General features: G+C 36.3%; 1 protein-coding gene across 1 annotated transcript in view; it reads right to left on the minus strand.

Moving 5' to 3' along the window:
• The window catches only part of LOC145997217 (stimulator of interferon genes protein homolog), a 128,103-nt gene that overhangs the window by 17,861 nt on the left and 90,682 nt on the right, over positions 1-19,560 (minus strand). The window contains exon 4 of the mRNA XM_083133979.1: positions 3,919-4,099. Coding sequence (XP_082990105.1) covers positions 3,919-4,099 — 181 coding nt within the window. The remainder of the gene's footprint in view (positions 1-3,918; positions 4,100-19,560) is intronic.

Raw genomic sequence — 19,560 nt, forward strand, 5'->3', positions numbered from 1 at the left:
GAAAGGTGTGTTCTCATTGGATCCCACACAATTTGACAAAAACTCAAAAAGACACTCGCGTCAATTGGTGCAAACAAATGCTCAATAAATACAATTGTAACAGGTGACGAATCATGGATATATGCATATGAGCCAGAACGTAAAATAGCAGTCGACTGTATGGGTGTTTCAAGGTGAACCCAATCCAACAAAAGTTGTTCGCGCTCGAAGCACATCGAAACAAATGGTCGCCTGTTTTTTCGGGAAAACTTGTCATGTGGCAACTGTGCCTTTAGAGGAACGTAGAACGGTCAACTCTGAATGGTACACAACAATTTGTTTGCCAGAGGTCTTCGGTCAAATACGGAAAACAAACAAATGCTGTCGGATCATTCTTCATCAAGACAATGCCAGCTGTTACACATCTCGTCTAACAACCGACTTTATGAACAGTCAAAAAATCGAATTGATGGGTCATCCGCCGTACAGTCCTGATTTGGCACCCAATGACTTCTTCTTGTTCCCGAATGTCAAGAATAAATTGCGTGGACAACGATTTTCGTCGGCGGAAGACGCCGTTGATGTGTTCAAAAACCATGTTATGGAGGTGTCTCAAGAAGATTGGAAAAACTGCTTTGACAAATGGTTTGAACGAATGCAAAAAAAATGACCATAAAGGAGAATACTTCGAAAAACAATAAAGCAGTTTTCAATGCCAAATTCCTTTTTTTTTCATTGTTAGGCTCAAAATATAAATAGTGACACTCGTAGTGCACTTCGTAAAATAACTTGGTGACATGGAAAGGCAATATAAGTGTGAACATTTTGTAGGAATATGCATTGTAACTTTCAATGAGCTTAGATTTGTGTACATAATGATATTTTATAACTTGGTTATTTTTTAAAAAACAATCATGTGAACAGCAAGGAAGTAGTGCCACTTTCAACATGGCGAGTACTATGCATGCGGGAAGGTCTCAGTGTTACGCTGACACGGAGTGATACATCAAATCGGCGAGACGGTTTGTTTACAGAAAGTCTCAGGGTTGGTGATTTACACTATAGGTGCCCTGTGATAGCTAGTTTGTCTTCTGAACCACCTGCAATGCTTGGGTACCATACAGTGACTTCTCTCTCACTCACATAAAATTCACATATAATTCAAGGGTTTCAAGGTGAACTTTCAAAAAAAAAAAAAAGTCAAAATAACAACATTTGCAACAATAAAAATAATTTGTATTAGCATTTTTTTCAACATTTAGGAATACTTCTTACATGCTAAGCATAGTTTATGGACATCCAAGATGAAAACTAACAATAAGTCATCAATTAGCATCAGAGTAAATTACAATAAACCACTCTCTCTCTCTCTTCCTTGGACATCTAAAAAGACCATGTCTCCATTAGATCCTTGACATACAAAATTAAAACAGGCACCTTAACTGGCACCTTAAAAAACACTGTTGATAATAATAAGATGTGAGTGAGTTACTAAATTATTTCTGCAAACCTTACTTGTAAATGTTCTATTAAGATGCAAATAAATCCCAACCCACTACAAGACTAGCAAGGCACCTCAAGATTAACAAACACAGGATCCAAAAAGTTTCAGTCAGGCATATAGCGCACACTCTAATCAACACAAAAATCAAAGAGATGCATGCAATTATGTACTTTCCACACGAGCTGAATATCGACAGTGGTCAGACACATCATGTTTAGCTCCAGCTATTGCAACAACTCAAACCTATCACACGCAGCAGATGAAATGGCTATACCAGCGCATAATTCCCAATTCATAAACACGGACAATTGGCGAGCAGAATGTCCGGGAAAGAACTAGTGAAAAAAATATATATATATATTAGATCTTTGAAGTTACTGCATTTACGGTATTTCTTTTTGTAGTTTGCGTAACCCCACAGAGAAACTCAAAAACTTCATGCGTGATGCTTTGGAAGTGTGACTGAAGTACGTGCATGTACGAGAAGGAGATTGGCAAATGTGAATGAAACTGTTGATACTTGAATCCGTATGGGACGAGAGAGAGGATGTGCAATGTTTTTTGAGACAGAACAAGGGCCAACTTCCCCAATTACAACAGCACTGTGAACAACAATTTTCAGAAACAGGCAGTGTTGAGTAACAAAGAGGGAAAGCAAAAATTCCATGACTTTTCCAGGATGAAATATCGATCCAATGCAGGTCTCCTTAACAAGAATTGTAAATAAATATTTTTTTAAATTTCTCTTTCAGGTTACATAAAATACTGCATTGCCGCAACAGCTAGCGCAAAGACAAACTGGCTATGGCACACCTAGTAACTTGGAACATACCACATGAACCAGACGTTTATAAAGTAGTAAAGCTTGAGTTCCCAGGTGCATAGTGTTGGTGGCCCCTGAAATTAATCAAACAATAAAAATCAGTCAGGCAGGAAAAGTACGAGGGTTGCTGGAAAAGTTTCTGCAAACTACCACCAACAGAGATGCTAGTGTTCCGCTATTATGAAAATCGGAAGAATATACCTTTTTTATGTTTAAATTAACTTTGATTGTTTGTTTAAGCCTATTCGTTTATTTTTCACAGCAGTTTGAAGTAGTAGTTTAGTGTGAGAAATGGAAATTTCTCGTGAACACTTTCGGGCAATGATTTTTTATGATTTCAAATGTAGTTTAACACTGATACAATGCATCGAGCGACTTCATTTGGTTTTTGGGGATGAAGCATTTCTCAGTGATGAATTTTGTGAAGGTCGTCCATCCACATCTGTTGTTGCCAGTAATGTTGATGCTGTGCGTGAAATGATTGAGAGAGATCGGCATGTGACATACTGTGAGATTCAGGCATCCTTGAACATTGACATGAAAGCAATACATACGATTTTGCATGGTCATCAAGCTGTTGGATCCCACACAACTTGACCGAAGCTCAAAAACAGTCTCGTGTAAATTGGTGTAGAGAAATGCTCAAAAAATTCAACTGCGGCAAGTCAAATTTGGTGTACTATGTCGTTATGGGGAAGGAAACTTGGATCTATTCATATGAACCCGAAACTAAACAGCAATCCACTGTTTGGGTGTTTCAAATTGAGCCGAAACCAACAAAAGTTGTTCGTTCGAGTAGTGCTGCCAAGCAAATGATTGCTTGTTTCTTCGGTTATACTGGACATGTGGCAACAATAGCTTTAGAAGATTGAAGGACTGCAAATGCTGAGTAGTATACAACAATTTGTTTGCCAGAAGTCATCAATGAATTGCGTAAAACAAACACAAATCGTCGCATTATTCTTCACCACAATGCCAGTTCCCACTCAGATCACAAAACTGTTGATTTTTTGTCCAGTAAAAATGTCGAATTCCTACTGAATGGCAAGATGTCAGAGTTTGTTTCAAGTCAATATATGCTCAGATAGCCAAATTGGGACTGGGCCGAACCATTGCCATACCTCCGCCAGGAATCGAATCTCGGACCCCCTGATTACAGGGCAACAGTGATACCACCACACCATACAGAAGACACACTTACTACATGCAAATTTGAATGCCGCAATCATAAATTATGGCAGAAGACAATGATTGGTAGTTTCATTGCTGCCAATCCACTGAATATATGTTCTAATCTTAGATGTAGAGCAACATGAAATTAAAAATAAATAAATAAACAAACATATGTATATTTAGTGTACTGACAACAACTGGTGATTCAACATCATTCCAAGCAATTTTGATTTCCGTGACAGAGGAAAATTCAGTATTGCAATTTAGTAATGTGCAGTCTTTAAAACAGATGTTTATACTTTTATTTTTCATTTTCATGCATGGTGCCAGAGAGAAACCTATTAGATTTTTAGCATTCTTGGATTATGTGCTAAGTGTTTTATGCATCACAAATATGTCTCCTTGCAAATGATGAAACATGATGTGTAATATGACCTACTTGTAAGCCCTGCCGAATATTCAAACAAGTTATACAGTGTCATCAATGATGTAGCTCCTTCGACCACAGCATAAATCCGTTTCATTTTTAGAACGCTCCCTTCCTTTGGATACAGCATGTATATGCTTGATGTGTATGGCCTAATCACTCCAGCACGTTCTTTCACTGATACCTCCAGTGACTGTAATGAAAAAAAAATGTTTAATTTCAAAGTCATAAAATTGACAAATGCTAAAAACATTTAATATACTTAGTGGAAAACTTATGGTTGGTTATTGATAAGTTCTTCGCAGCGTTTGTGCCAAATATGGTAAAATTTGCTAGGGAAACAAAAAAATACACATTAACCACCACACTTGAAGTATTTCTTGATATAATCTAAACTCGAATTCATGATGAAAGTTGTGCGAATTACTCACAAATTTAATATATATAATATTATAATAGAGCTGGGGCCTTAGTCTTGAACTGTCCACACGTTAAGGTCTAACGATTTGGTGATGTTTTTGTCAAGAAAGGCTAACAAATGCCATTTAGCATAGTCTCCACTCTTCGTTAACGAGTGCGGTCATGGATGCACCAACGGAAAATGACTGGAATCCACTCACAAGGCAGGCACCTACCAAGTTCGTTCACGGCTGCACATTTTCAAGATGGACACTATCAGCTGTTGCAGAGAAAGGTTTTGAAGAAAGAAGAATTGCAAGCCCACTTCGTTTCAGTCGTATTTCGAGTAAGTACGTCATGTTAGTATGTTATTAATATTATTGTGTATGAACATTAAGCACAATTGGAACAAATCTGGGGGAGAGGGAAATACGTATGTATTGTGAATTGTTGCTACGATGTACCTAAAGAATTGATATTTCGTGCCATTTTCCTTTTTATTGTTGATTACATTGTTCCATGTACTTTGTAAGAATTAGAGCTGATATTTTTGCAACATTCCTTAAGCTTGGCAATCGCAAAATAAAATACTACTGCAAAATATGTTTTGATACACCTGGGAAATGTGTGCCAACATTCCACACACGTCACATCAAAATGTAATATAACGATGCCGCACAAAATAGGAACAATTAATTTTCTGCAACATATTGTCCTGTTGCAACCAGTGAATGAAATTACGGTACTATAAAATACTTCAATTAGGCACCACTACCATATGTTATATATAGGGGGAATAAATGGTACGCATCATTTATACAGTACATGAACTGATGATAGAAAGATTTTATAGGAAATTCCGAAACTATGTTTTAAGTTGTATTAATTGTAGGTCGAGTGTACTAAATTACGTACTCCCTCGAATTTCCAGGAAAAATTCCCCACGAAAATATTAACTGTTGTTAAGACTATATCAAAATTTTGGGGAATAGAAACATACATTTACAGAGTTACGGACATTAGAATATATTCCAAAACTATTTTTTTTATCACGACGGGAATGTACAATTGTTTTTTTTTTTTTAATTGTAATCACAAAATCTGACCTAACCACCTAAGCACCAGTAAAAGTGAAAGTACTCCATTCGGTTACCCAGACACTGGTGAGAGAAACTTTTTTTTGTGACAAAAATGTTGGCCCAAGTTCCTTTTGTTTTATTGCAATCTCATCATGCTACGAATGCAATTTTTACATGGTTCGATTTCGATTTATTTCTGTTAACACATATTGCAGAGTTTTAGCGATCACTTAATATTTTGTTCAATATATGCTTTTGTGGTTAGGTTAGGCAGGTTAGGTTTGGTTCCCTTAGCATTAAAATAAAGTCCCTAAATGCATTCACGATTTACATCTACATTCATTCCCATGCTTATACGATATTTACTGTCGCTTGTCGACGGAGAATATCTTGTCCACGACAACTGCGTAAGGTAATTTTCAAGTTGTTCTTTTCAATATAAATAACTTTTTTCGAGTCCAAACAGCGCTCATTACTTTAAGGAAGGTTCAAATTTCGTGTGACAATGATTTCCAAAATTCTACGATAATTAGTCTTTGTGCTAGGGGAAATCATAAAACAATCGGAACCATTACCGATAGAAGTTTCCTTGTAAGAGAATTTATAATTATTTTTTCTGAAATAATTTTATAGGTGCTAGAAGCTCTCATTTTCACAACATGAAGGTACCAGCCAAATGGTTATAGGTCATCAGCCAGTGTATAGAGCAAGTGTGCAGTCCTATGGTGGATATTGCTCATCACAATGGATGAAGTTCCCAATGATACAAGCAGAGCAGCTGGATGTTAAAAGAAAGTATGATAGTGTACGTTATTTTTGTTTCATTATACACCTATTGACATCCATCATGTGGTGGGTTTGACTTTCTTTCCATTCTCATGTGAAAGTTTTGCACAAAAATTGAATTTATCTGGAACATTGTATTTATAACTATTTTTTCCAGTAAGTAAGTAGCTTAAGTAGGTATAAATATTGTTAAGCCTATTCTTACACAAACAGTGCAGTTTAGACAGCTTCTACAATAAAATTAAATAAAACATAAATACTGAAATGGGTGGCTGACTGGGTATGTAGGTAGGTATATTGTGCGAGTGAACATGTTGGTTTACTTTCAATACTATCCATATAGTTCTGGATTAGCAAACAAAATTGTATTTGCATGGACAAAACAATAGAATTATAATTGTTAAGACAAACCAAATCAAAAGGTGCTCATGGCAATATCAGTTCCAGATATTCTGTTATTATTTCATTATTTTTTATTGAAACAGTAAAAGGTGAATTTGTGTGTTTTTCAAAACAGTTGCTATTTTCAAATAAATCAGAAGTAAACAACTGAGTAATGTGTAACATCAGATGGTATTTCTCATTCAGAATAACGTGAATATATATTTTTTAAAAAATGTTTTCATTAAGTTTGTGCAGTATCTCATTAATATCAATACCTCAATTTGTTAACCCCAATTATCTGTGAAAAAGTTACAGTACTTTTCCTCTTTTGCAGATAAACGATTAAAATGAAAATATTGTGACTACTCTCAGTATCCAGGGTGGACACATGAGGAATTCCAACATCAGATACTTTTGTCAATATAAGAATAAGGAAGGTACAAGGAACACTTGGCTGTTAGGTATGTAGATGTTGTAAGTCTGGAATAATTATTGTTAATAATTTTTCCCATGAAGTATTTAAATTGCACTCCTCATATATGCACTGCATTATTCAAGATGTGAAGTACTATGTTTATTACCATTACTGTATTATGAATACATGTGCAGTGTTGTTTCATAATTATCTATATTCTACAATAAGTCTAGTATTCTTTTTCCCACCTTTTTATTATTACAAAATGTGCATTATCAGTAAATTTTAAACTTAAACATTTCTGAGTTCTTCAAATGTTATCAAGACGTTTTATTCTTAGATACAAGTAGTAGTAGTAGTAGTAGTAATAATAATAATAATAATAATAATAATAATAATAATAAGAAGAAGAAGAAGAAGAAGAAGAAGAAGAAGAAGAAACCCTACCAGTATACAAGAAGACCATGCTAGGGACAATTTTATGGAAGCATTTTTATTAATAGAAATGTTACGTGAATGTTTCATAAAATCATATAACTATTTTTATTCCAGACAATACTTTACATGGAAGCCTTCACATAACATTCACAGTTAGCATAATCTATAATGTTTGCCACACAATGAGCATGTGATTAAATATGATACATATTTAATTTGAATATGAATAACAAGATTGTTGACATGAAGAGTTGAAATGCAATAGAATTTGTAGAATGTAAAGCGAGGATGATAAATTTATCTAACCTCATTTGTTGTAGGCAAGTTTAAAAAGCACCTAGGAGTCATAACACATTACTTGTTCATTTGTTCAACATGCCATTTGCTATGGAAATAGAGCTTTTGTGAAACACTTGCGTATTTTTAGAAGTCAAACATTGACATTGCGATTTGAACTAAAGTACTCCAAATTTCTATCACTGTGGCACTTTGGAGGATTGCCAAATTTAAGTTTCTTCATAAGGACTGGGGGAACTGTCACCGGATATGTGCACTTTAGATGTTTTGAAGTAAAGGCATAGATTATAGAAGTGCTCATAAGTTAATACTTGAATTCCTGCTGATCCTTTAAAATCTTTTAAGTGTAGTTACTTCCAATTGATATTGGGATATTTATTATCTACAGTGGAAACTCAGGACAGGCCTTTTTTTATCTTTGCAGGTAACAGTGGGTATCCAGAGGACCTTGGGCCATGACACCAATAGCTGGTGCTGGTGAAAACACTCCTGAGGCGCATAGCTGTGTAATGTAATGGACCATTGGTATCCTAAAACAAAGATTGAGGTGTCTTTTAAAGGACATGGTGCTTCACTATCGCCCTCCTATAGCAACAAAAATCATAGATGTGTGCTGCACTGCACGATGCCTTTCTAATAAAAAAAAATGATGCCAACATTAAAACATTGGAGGGATGGAAGAAATCTCTGTTTTCCCATCCACTGTCAACTCTGCATGTGTGTGTGTGTATCTTCAGATGTGCTTTAATGTTATTAAGTTTGTGTGTTAAATTGCAGTGTGAAATAGGTTTTCTGTGACATTCTTTTTGAAATATAACATTGTAACGGTACCCCAGAGCTTTATTTCAATATTGTTAGCAGTGGCAATTCCTTACTTCTTTCATTCAATTATGGAATGCTTTAAATGGTTCATTTATTTTTACTACCTGCTGAAAAGTTTTTTTGAAGATTGGGTCTCAACTAACAGAAAACTAAATATCTGCTTGAGCCAGAATTTTCAGATAATTTTTCAGTAAAATGCACATCAGCCATTTCATATGGCTTGGATGGCTGTTACCTTAAAATATATTTCTTTAAAGAAAGGAGATTTATATTTTCATGATTCACATTCATATGCAAGATGAAACATGAAAAGGTTCATTTTATTCTGTTTAAAGCTTCCCCTTTGCAATAGTTTTTAAGCCTTGTTTGTCGTTATGAAATATCAATGTGCTTCATTGCCTTAGTTACTCTTGCCATAAAGTAGTGTGTTGTTGTAGAAGATTGTTATTGCAAGAGCTGTAATAGAACACACTAAAGGGGTTTCCTAAAGTTTTAAAAAGCTGAAAAAGCAACTTATTTTTATTACATGCAAAGTTCCCATGTAGTCAGTTTTTTTTTTTAACTATGCCTTTTCTGTGTACAAAAGGTCTGCATCAGTGTGTATCTGATATCACTAATACATGTTTCATAATGTACACAATCACTTCCCACTTGATTTAGAAAAGTTGCATTGCGAATATATTTCTCAGTGCTATCTGAAATTGGTTTACTTTACTCATTTGCTCACTGACAGTTCAAGCCTCTTCATTGGTAAATTGGAAATGTTGCCATCTTGTAATCAAGGGATTCCAGGTTCAATACTCAGCAGAGGCACTTGATGGTTCAGATCCCACTTTAAACTGTAGCTTCTCTGTGCATAAAGACGACCTCATGTCATATATTGTCGTGTGAGAACCAGAGGAACGTAACTCTAAAAAAGGAGTGTTTGGAGCCAGATTCACCCATGTCCAGCTTTTCTCATTAGTGGTAAAGAGGATTTAAGTATCTTCAAATTACTGACTTTTTTAGATTCAGACATAATCACTAGTGAAATTTACATAAATTTAAGTTAGGTCTATTTGGTTCTCGTACAACAATATTGCAATAGTCATTAATAGGAGGACTCCTTTGAACAGTCCCCCATTAATATATTAGTCAAATGTTAATTACCTCAACATCAAGGGGACTCCGGATTTCATTTTCAGTCTCTTGAGAGACTTTTTTATTATTATTATTATTTTATCTTTTGATGCTATATTTCAATTTGCATACGGCATCCACAATAATTTTTGTTACATCATCTACTTCAAATGGCATAGTTGTAACATATTTGAATGCAATCAAGGGCCTCCAAGTTTGAGAACCGGTGAGGCATAGTGGTTCGGATCCTACTTTAAACTGTAGGTCCAGTTCCAATTAGCCTATCTGTGCACAAAAGTGGACTTAAAACTCCACTCAAAGAGTAAGGGAAATCCTACACTAAGATTGTCATTATAATTAATAAATCTTTTCACATCATTGTCTCTATACTATAACGACTGAAAATTACACTTCACTGAATAAATAGTTTTTAGGAATTAAAGTTGTTGTACCAATCATTAAATAGCATCTAGGAATGCAAAATTTACATGTTACAGACATTATAATTTACTGAAAATTTATGAAATGAAAAACATGTCTTTGGTATTATGTGCCAATGCTGAGAGTTTCCAAAAAAAAACTCTGTAATGCACTACCATAATTTACACAACTTGGATCTCTGTGTAAATTTATAATGCCAGTTCTGTAACTTCTTGGTACTGTTAGGCATTAATAAGTTACAGCATACAATTTGTCATGCAATTACTGTATTCTTCCTGCAATGGAGGTCCCATCTAGTTCAGCATATTCACAACTTGCCATAAGTTATTGCATATAACTAGCTAAGGATATTCACACATCCAGAACTGTTAACTTGAATGGTAAGTAGATAGGTTGGGGTACACAATGAAGATTATGTGGCTCTGTCATAAACTTCCAGAAGTAACAATTTTCATTTTTGACAAAGCACCTTTATGAAATCAGTAAGTATATTTTCAGATTTTTTCCCTTACAGGCCTCAGATTTTTGTCATGATTTTATCCGAGCTTGTTTCTCCACACCAAATTAAATTTCCTATCTTCTGTGAACGCTATGATGATGCTGTTATTTGTCATGTAAATGCATAAAAAAACCTAAGGCATATTTTTAGCAAATTCATTGTATGACAGCATATTTTTGTCATTTTTGAGGTATTTTTTCTGTACATTTCAGTAGATAGTCTGAGCAAAATCACACTTGTATTTGTAATGCAAAGGAATTCTGTATACTTCCATCTCCATTCAATAAAATATGAACCTGGATTTACCAGGAATGTGACAAATACCTACTATCGTGTTCGTCACCGGTGGAAATTATACATTATGCACGGGTAGCTGACGGATAGCCTGGGTAGCTGATGGATAGCCCCACGAACCATTTCCAATAAGGTTAGGTTAGGTTTGGTTAAAAAACCTAAAAAAAGGGGGGTTTGAAACACTGACAGGAGCTTACGTCATCAAACGTACGCAGCATCCGGTTGTCATAGGGCAAGCAAATGAAAGCAATTGCAATTGTGCATCGGGTGCGATATTTCTCTTGGAAAAAATACATGATTTCCCAGTCAAATATATTCCATGATGAAAGAAAATACCTCGATGAACGTTGTAAACCTCGGAGAAACTCATTTCCGTAAGTAGTTTCTTGTGTAAAATTGAAGAAATGTGTCTCCGATGTATGAAACTGTTACTGATAACTACTGTATTTCCCAAGGTTTGCTGTGTTCATTTGATTTTTCAATTATTATTTTTTTTGTAAATAAAATTTGGAAAATTTAGTGTAAAATGCATACATATTCCTAAAACGCTCATAGAAAATCAGCCCTCATTCACCAAACCCCACATTACCCACCGAAAATCGATATTCTGCCATTAATAGAGAAGTTGGCAACAGTTCCGAATGTTGAATGATTTTCTTTTCTTTTTTTCTTTCTTTTTCATTTTTGCAAATGTTATAGATGTATTAGAAAGTAGTTTGGAATACTGGAAACAATATGTGAAGGTAAGTTTGAAGTTTGGAGAAATGAATTAGCACTGTTAAATTACCTGAGATACTTCGATTTTTAAAGGAGCTTACACAAGCACCTGTGATTTGCAGCAAATAGCCATTCTTGGTTTCCGGTTATGTAAGACACGGAGTTTTAGCAGATTTTCATCAAGGTTCAAAGGGAGTTTTGTGCTTGAGACTGGATGTTTTGTTCACTTAGAGATATTGTTATAATGCTAAGAACCCTAAACCTGACTGACCCAACCTTACAAAGAAAGTATTTAGGAATGTTCTATTAATTCTAAGAGCCTTAAATCTAACTTCCTTAACCTAACAACGTAAGACATCAATCAGCTATTTGTATCAAAGACAAGCAAAACATTCATTTTAGGAATATGTATGCATTTTAGCCCTTAAAATTTCTAAAATATTATTTACCAAGAAAAACTGAAGATACAACCTTCAATATGTTGCAATATATATATACTCCCAAACAATCATGTAGGTATGTATGGAAAGGGAAAATCGTTCTTCTCACGAGATGCAGCAAGAAATCACTAAAACTATGAAGCATGTGTTAATACGGATAAAAAATCGAGCCGTGTAAAAAAGACCTTTGCACTATTAATTTTGAATTAAACAATGGAAACTTCGACCTAGAAGTTACCACATATTTGAAACACCTCTTTGCATAATAAATTTGAAAGAAACAACCCTCCCTCTCCCTGCCTTCTATGCAGTTAAGTTAAGAAAACTACCATTACATCTTAAAAAAATATCGGACTGGCCATTCATAACATTGTACAACTTTTTCTTTCTTTTTTTAAGTGTTGACGTTATTAGCTAATTTGGTAAGTGCATAGGTTTGTTTTATTTTCCTCCGAAAAATCCTCATGGAGTGCCACTCACATACATGAATATTATGTATTCGAATAAACTCGCTATTTATTTTTCCGTGCAGTTTTACATTTAAGATCAATTTTGCCATTTGGGCAACTTCATAAGACAGTAAACAAACCACAATCGATTTTTAGGAAGATCGATCGATTCTTCGCGACTCTCGATTTTAATTCTCCCAATCTGATTGGTTCTTTGGGTGTAGCCTCTACGACAAACTTGTTTTGAGTACATCACAGACTATATTCTCAGTCGTTAGCGAGAACTTGTAAGCCATCAAAGTCGGCACTCGTTAACGACCAGTCAGGACTACGATTTTCTCGCCGATCACGAGTTGGGGTGATAATGAAATGGCCGTTTCCGTGCTCACGTATTGAGAGTCGGGACTAAGCACCCTGGTCTTTCTGCGAAGCTCTCACCTTGACCTTCTCCATACCTGGTTACGCAGCAATAAAAAAGGATAGAACCATAAAAGATCGGGGTGGCCTAATCCTGTATTACCGTAAAGACCTAAATATCAAGATCATTCCCTCTAGCAACAATCAAGAAAATGACGACGAAGTCGAAATTATTAGCGTAACGGTGAAGCTCCAGCATTTAACTCTGGGAATAATTGGTGTGTACAAAGCCATTAACATATCGTATACAAAATTATCACATCTAGAAACGACGATCTCGGAAGTTTTCCCACTTGTTCACAAATTACTTATTCTAGGTGACGTAAACACAGATTTCCTTTCTCCCCATAAACCAGAAACAGTATATTTACAATCAATAATCAACTCTTTCGGCATGGTCCAGATAATTTACCGACCAACCAGAATAACGCTCATTTAATGTAACCGCTCCCGTCGGAACGTCTGACCACTGTCTAGTAAACACGACACTTGCCATCGAAAAACCAAAATTAATTAAACAGTTTATCAAATATCGAAACTTCTCTACCCTCGACAAAGAGATATTCGATAGGGATGCTGCAACAATTGAATGGATGCAAATTGATAGCTTCAACAACATCAATGATAAAGTGCACTTCCTTATTCAAAATGTAATAAATCTCTTCGACAAGCATGCACCCCTTGAAACTAAATTAATAAAACCAAAAGATCTCCGTGGATATCTGAAAACACAAAAATACTAATGAAACTCCGTGACAATGTCCTAATAAAATATAAGCGCACAAAAACCCAGGCAAACTGGGACTATTACCACCAACGGCAGGAAAAGAAAGCCTATTTTAATCATAACCTCCGCTGCAACAATAACAGCAAAGAGTTGTGGAAAAAATTTAAAATGTGGGGTGTATATAGTAAAAATATCAAGGAGATACCTTCCGACCTGAGAAACGTGGATTCAATTAACAGACATTTTTCTAGCATATGCAGCAAAACGGATGTTTCAGAAGATGACGTTAACAAAACTCGAGAGTTCCTTGATCGTTACACTTTTAACGAAAGCACTCAAACTTTCCGACCTGCAAGAAATAAACGAAACTGAAACAATGAAAGCAAGAAACGAAATATCATCCAATGCCTCTGGTAATGATGGAATATCCATAAAAATGATTCAACTATTATTACCGCACATCTTACGTCCCCTGACGCACATCGTAAATTTCTCATTCCGGACTGGACAATACCCGGCCAGCTGGAAAACAGCACGTGTTGTTCCGATACCAAAGAAAAAAGTAATAACGTCCCTGAATGACCTTCGACCAATAAGTCTCTTGCCTATATTTTCCAAAATCACTGAAACAATTGTTTACAAGCAAACTCACAAACACGTTAATGACCTAGTTCTGCTTCCAAAATGTCAATCCGGTTTCAGTCTTCATACAGCACGGCAATGGAATTACTTAAAATCACTGACGATTTAAAGCGTGAGCACAAAAACACTCCCTGGTTTCAAGATGTCAAAAAATTAATAGTTACTTGAATATTTTGATAAAATTGATATCCAAAGCTCAGTTAACTCAAAATATTTTAATATCTTTCTTTTCAGAATCGCTAGTTGTGAATTCGATAGCTAGAGGGCAGTAACATCGAAAATGGCATTCACTCCGCAGCAAAGAAGCTGGTGCGTGTTAGAATTTTCCAAAACAAGCAGTGTTGTGAGAGTGGAACGTGCATTTAAATGGAAGTTTAATGTTGATCCACCTTCACACAAATCCATTCTGCAGTGGCATAAAACATTTGTTGAGAGGATGCATTTGTGATCAAAGAAAAGAACATTCTGGCCGACCATCCATTTCTGAGGAAATTGTGGAGCGTGTGGGAGAAGCCTTTGTACGCAGTCCCAGAAAATCAACACGTCAAGCCAGCAGGCAGTTGCAGGTGCCACAAACTACCGTAAGCAAGATTTTACGGAAGCGTTTGCGTTTTCACCAGCTGCAATTGGTTCAAAAGTTATATCCACAAGACAAGGTAAAGCAACGTGAGTTTTGCGAGACTATCCACACTTTAATGGAGGATGATGAAACCTTTCTGACAAAGATCATTTTTAGTGATGAGGCGACCTTCCACTTGAGTGGAAAAGTGAACAGGCATAATGTTAGGATCTGGGGAAGCGAGCATCCGCATGCCACTCTTGATGTGGAATGTGACTCACCCAAGGTGAATGTTTTTTGTGCAGTGTCAGAGCATCGAGTGTACGGTCCGTTCTTCTTTGAGGGGCCAACAATCACATGTGAAAGCTACTTAACAATGCTACGTGACTGGTTAATTCCTCAACTTGCTGCAGAGAGAGGTGACTACATTCTACAACAAGATGGAGCGCACCCACACTGGCAGCAATCTGTACGCAGCATTCTGAATGACAACCTCCCGCACTGTTGGATAAGACAGGCTGGACCCAATGATCAAAATCTATGCAAGTGGCCCCCACGATCACCGGACATGACAGTTTGTGACTTTTTCCTTTGGGGGTTCGTGAAGGACCAGGACTATGTACCTCCACTACCCACAACCTTGAATCATCTTCAGGAACGCATCAGTACAGCTGTCAACTTCATCACACCAGATACGCTTGAGAAGGTGTGGTTGGAGCTGGATTATCGTATCGATGTTTCCCGCGTAACAGGTGGTGTGCACATTGAGTATTTGTAATTCCAATGAACACCACGAAAACTTTATGAGTTTTTACAACTACTGTGAACATTTCTGTAGAATACTACTTTTGGTATTAAAGTTATACACATTCAAAACCAGGGAGTGTTTTTGTGCTCACGCTGTATTACGATCAATAGACAAGAGAATGGCAGTAGCATTAGTATTACTGGATCTCACCAAAGCCTTTGACAGTGTTCATCATGACCTGCTCTTAAGCAAATTAAAATACTGCAATTTTTCACCTCCCGCTCTCCGATGGTTTAGATCGTATCTGAACAACAGACAACAGAGTATTCATAAATGCTGCCACGTCCCCTCTCTCTCGCACCCTGCCATTGGAAACTGGTGTCCCACAGAGATCCATTCTAGCTCCATTACATAATTATAAAACAAGGGGAAAATCAAAACTTGAGCACACTAGTGCTTTTCAAATCATCATTCACATATTCCGCTACAAAAGCGTGGAATGAACTTCCTCCTTCCATGACATCCCTCTCTAATCGCAACAACTTCAAAGACAAACTAAAAAAAATATAATGTTAAATGAACAATATCTGTGTTCCAGCATTCATGAATAATAGATCTCATTTCTGCACCAACTTCCTAAAAAACAAGCATTTTCATTTTAATTTTGCTTGTTTACTTTTCCCCTTACATATTGCCAACCCTTGACGATATTTTGTCCTTTCTCGTATATTGAGAATATTTATATGTTTTACACATAATACTAATTTGTATTAACTATATCACACCAAGCACAATTGTGTCAGTTAATTTGTGTATCCTTTGTGTAGAGTCCAGCACAGATATTTCTGCCGTGCGATGCGCGACAGAACTAAAGAAGCAGTGTTGCTAATGGAGCAGATAGAAAAATCGCTGCAGTGCGCCGATGCACAGCTGTTACGTACAACAAGGAAATTAGAGAATTCAGGTCTATCTAACGTTGAGTTTTAAACGTCATGCATTATACCAGGACTAGGATTAATATGTACTAACAAGTGGCTTTGTATGTAGCTACATACATATGGACTAAAAATTCGCAAAATATGAACTAACACATACGTAAAATTACCAAAAATGCTGCAAAGAAAACTTCTTCATATGATTCCTTATTTGAGTGATTTCAAACAAAAAATTTTTCAAGCATTAATGCACTGGTGGCGTTCTAACTGTTCACTCCCAAAACCCATCTACACCGGTACGGAACTGCAACGGCAGATAACAACATGCCAACGTGTTAAACCGCGACAATTGGACCACAACACTCCTCCTCAAGCAGTATTATTATTTCCTGTTTGTGATCGGCGAAAGTCGGTTGCCTTTGTTCTACATTTACAAACGATGCCGGCTTCTACAACAATAACAAGTACATATACTGCCACTAGACGATAAGCTGCGCGGCTTTTTCTTTTGCTATGAACCAGGGCTGGCGCTAGTCATTTTGCCTCCCTGGGCGGTGGCGGTAGATGCCGCTCCATTTCGAACTGGCTTCCTCCTTCATGAACTCGTGCACGTTGCTTAGAATTTCCCGAGCTTGGCTATGCAAGGTTTTTGATTTCAACTTTGACAGAACTGGAGGCATTATGGAATTTAACGTTCATTAACAAACACACACTTTCACATACACAAACGCAATACATGCACACGTCAAACCGGTAAAATACTTGGTATGAAATAAAAATATGGTGCTTCCAATCCAACAAAACTCACCGTCATTTTACCTGCCTTTCCCCTTCCATGACAGAAATAGTGCTTCATTATTACAGTTGGCAACACTAGTTACTAGCTAGCCAATGAACATGCACTGCATAAAAGAAGCAACCATTACGCCATGCTATATTGCCACATTACCGTCCCTGCTGAACGGTGTGAACCGCGAGCTGGAGCGCTATTCAATTGTTTTCAATGATGTTTGCGCGAGTGTGTCCAGGAATGGAATGACAATATGGCAACAATAGCGAAGGTTTTCGAGCAGGGTAGAACACGTGATACTAAGAGAGGGGGAGACGAAACGAAAATTGGTATCTACGCAACGGCAAATTTATGTGTGCTGTACTCTATTTGTTTTCCATCTTTTTTTTTTCTTTTTTAGTGTGTAGACGAGCCTTTGCTTCAATTTTGTATTTGTTCTTTTTGTGTCTTCTATTTATCTATTTCTTCTTTGTTTGTTATTGTACAGACATTTAGTATGTAGAATATATTTAGTATGTATATGTATCCATCCGGGTTAGGTGGTAGAACAGCCGCAGGCTGAACCTCACCCTTTAATAAAGGAAATTGAAATATAATGTCCGTTAATTATTATTTATATTCACTTTCACAACTTTTCTTTTTAGCAAATTTCATTCTACAAGCACATGAACACATAAAAATTCGAAGAATAAAATGTAAAATTACAATCGGCATTAAATGTATTGGGTGCTACAATCACGTGCATCTAGTCTTCAGGCTAAGGTAACATTATTTCACCATAACAGATCTCCACAATATAAAAACAACAGAAACCACATAATCCTCATAAACCATACACAATTTTTCATTTTCTAGAGGATTTATAGTGTTGTAGAAAATGCTGCTCTTTTGCTTACATTTGTAAGTATACAGCATCCAGAGAAATTTTTGTTGCATATTGGAATTCTATAGGAAATGCCAACGAGACTAAGAAATATAAAATAATACACAATAACTTCATCTTCACCAACCTTTCCGATAATTATAATCATATTGTCAATCTACTTTAGTCATCAATCAGATATATGGACTGCAAGTTTTAATTTGATATTCTTTCTAAAATTAGTGAATTATAAAAGTGAAAATTTATTACAGACATTCGAAGGAACCATAATTTTGCATAAGAATGAAAGAAACAAGTTTGGGAGTAAAATCACAAGAACCGAATCCAGAAGTGGAAGTGAACTGCTTGTTCATTTTGCAACTTTTTCTCTTACAGACTCCAAAATGAACATAAATTCCAGATGATCAGCAAAATTCCCTGACAAGCCAAATTCCCTGACATTTCCGTTTTCCAGGTTTTCCAGATGCGTAGCAACTCTGCAATATAAACTAGTCAAATAAATTACATAAACTTCACAGCATTCAAGTTTGGGTATGGATAAAATAAAATGGATGTGAAATATTTTTGGTCAAATGTAATTACCTGAAATATTGTATATAAAAGACTGAAAGGTGGGAGTTTTTTTTTTTATACACTACTAACAGTTTGGTACAGTTTTTAGTTTTCTACATGGCCTCCATTATGAAATCTGCACAACTCATAAAGGTGATTCAATTCATTCCACGTCTGGTGTAACATCTCTGGAGAGATTCTGTCAAAAGCCTGTGTGATTTTGAGTTTCAAATCCTCAATGTCTGTGGGTTTCTGTGAATAGACAGTGTCTTTAACAAAACCCAGATGAAGAACGCTGATGGGGTTAAATCTGGGGAGTTGGGAAGCCAAGCAATTGGTCCCACACGGCTACACCAACGACAATTGAAATGTTGGTCAAGAAAATCGCGAACCAGTTGTGCCCAGTGAGGGGGTGCACCATCTAATTGAAACACAATGTTCAAGTTGTTGTCTTGTTGGAGTTGGGGCAGTAGAAACAACTGCAACATGTCTAAGTAAGGAATATGATGTATTGTGTTCTCAGAAAAGAAAAATGGTCCATACACTTTATTGCGACTCACTGCACACCACACGTTAACTTTTAGACTTGCCCTTTCCAGCTAGTAGGAGACATGGGGATTTTCCTTGGCCCAAATAATGCAGTTGTGTTCATTTACTCTACCGCTGACGTGAAAAGTTGCTTCATCTGTGAAGAGCCAGTTGATCAAGTAGCCCGCATTTTCTTCCATCTTTGGACCAATAAAGGTTGCAAAATAGAAGCGGGCATCATGATCCCTATTGAGTAAGGAATGTAGGCGTTGAATGCAATATGGATACAGACGT

The sequence above is a fragment of the Lepisma saccharinum genome, chromosome 13 (assembly GCF_977018435.1).
Source record: "Lepisma saccharinum chromosome 13, izLepSacc3.1, whole genome shotgun sequence".
Taxonomy (NCBI): domain Eukaryota; kingdom Metazoa; phylum Arthropoda; class Insecta; order Zygentoma; family Lepismatidae; genus Lepisma; species Lepisma saccharinum.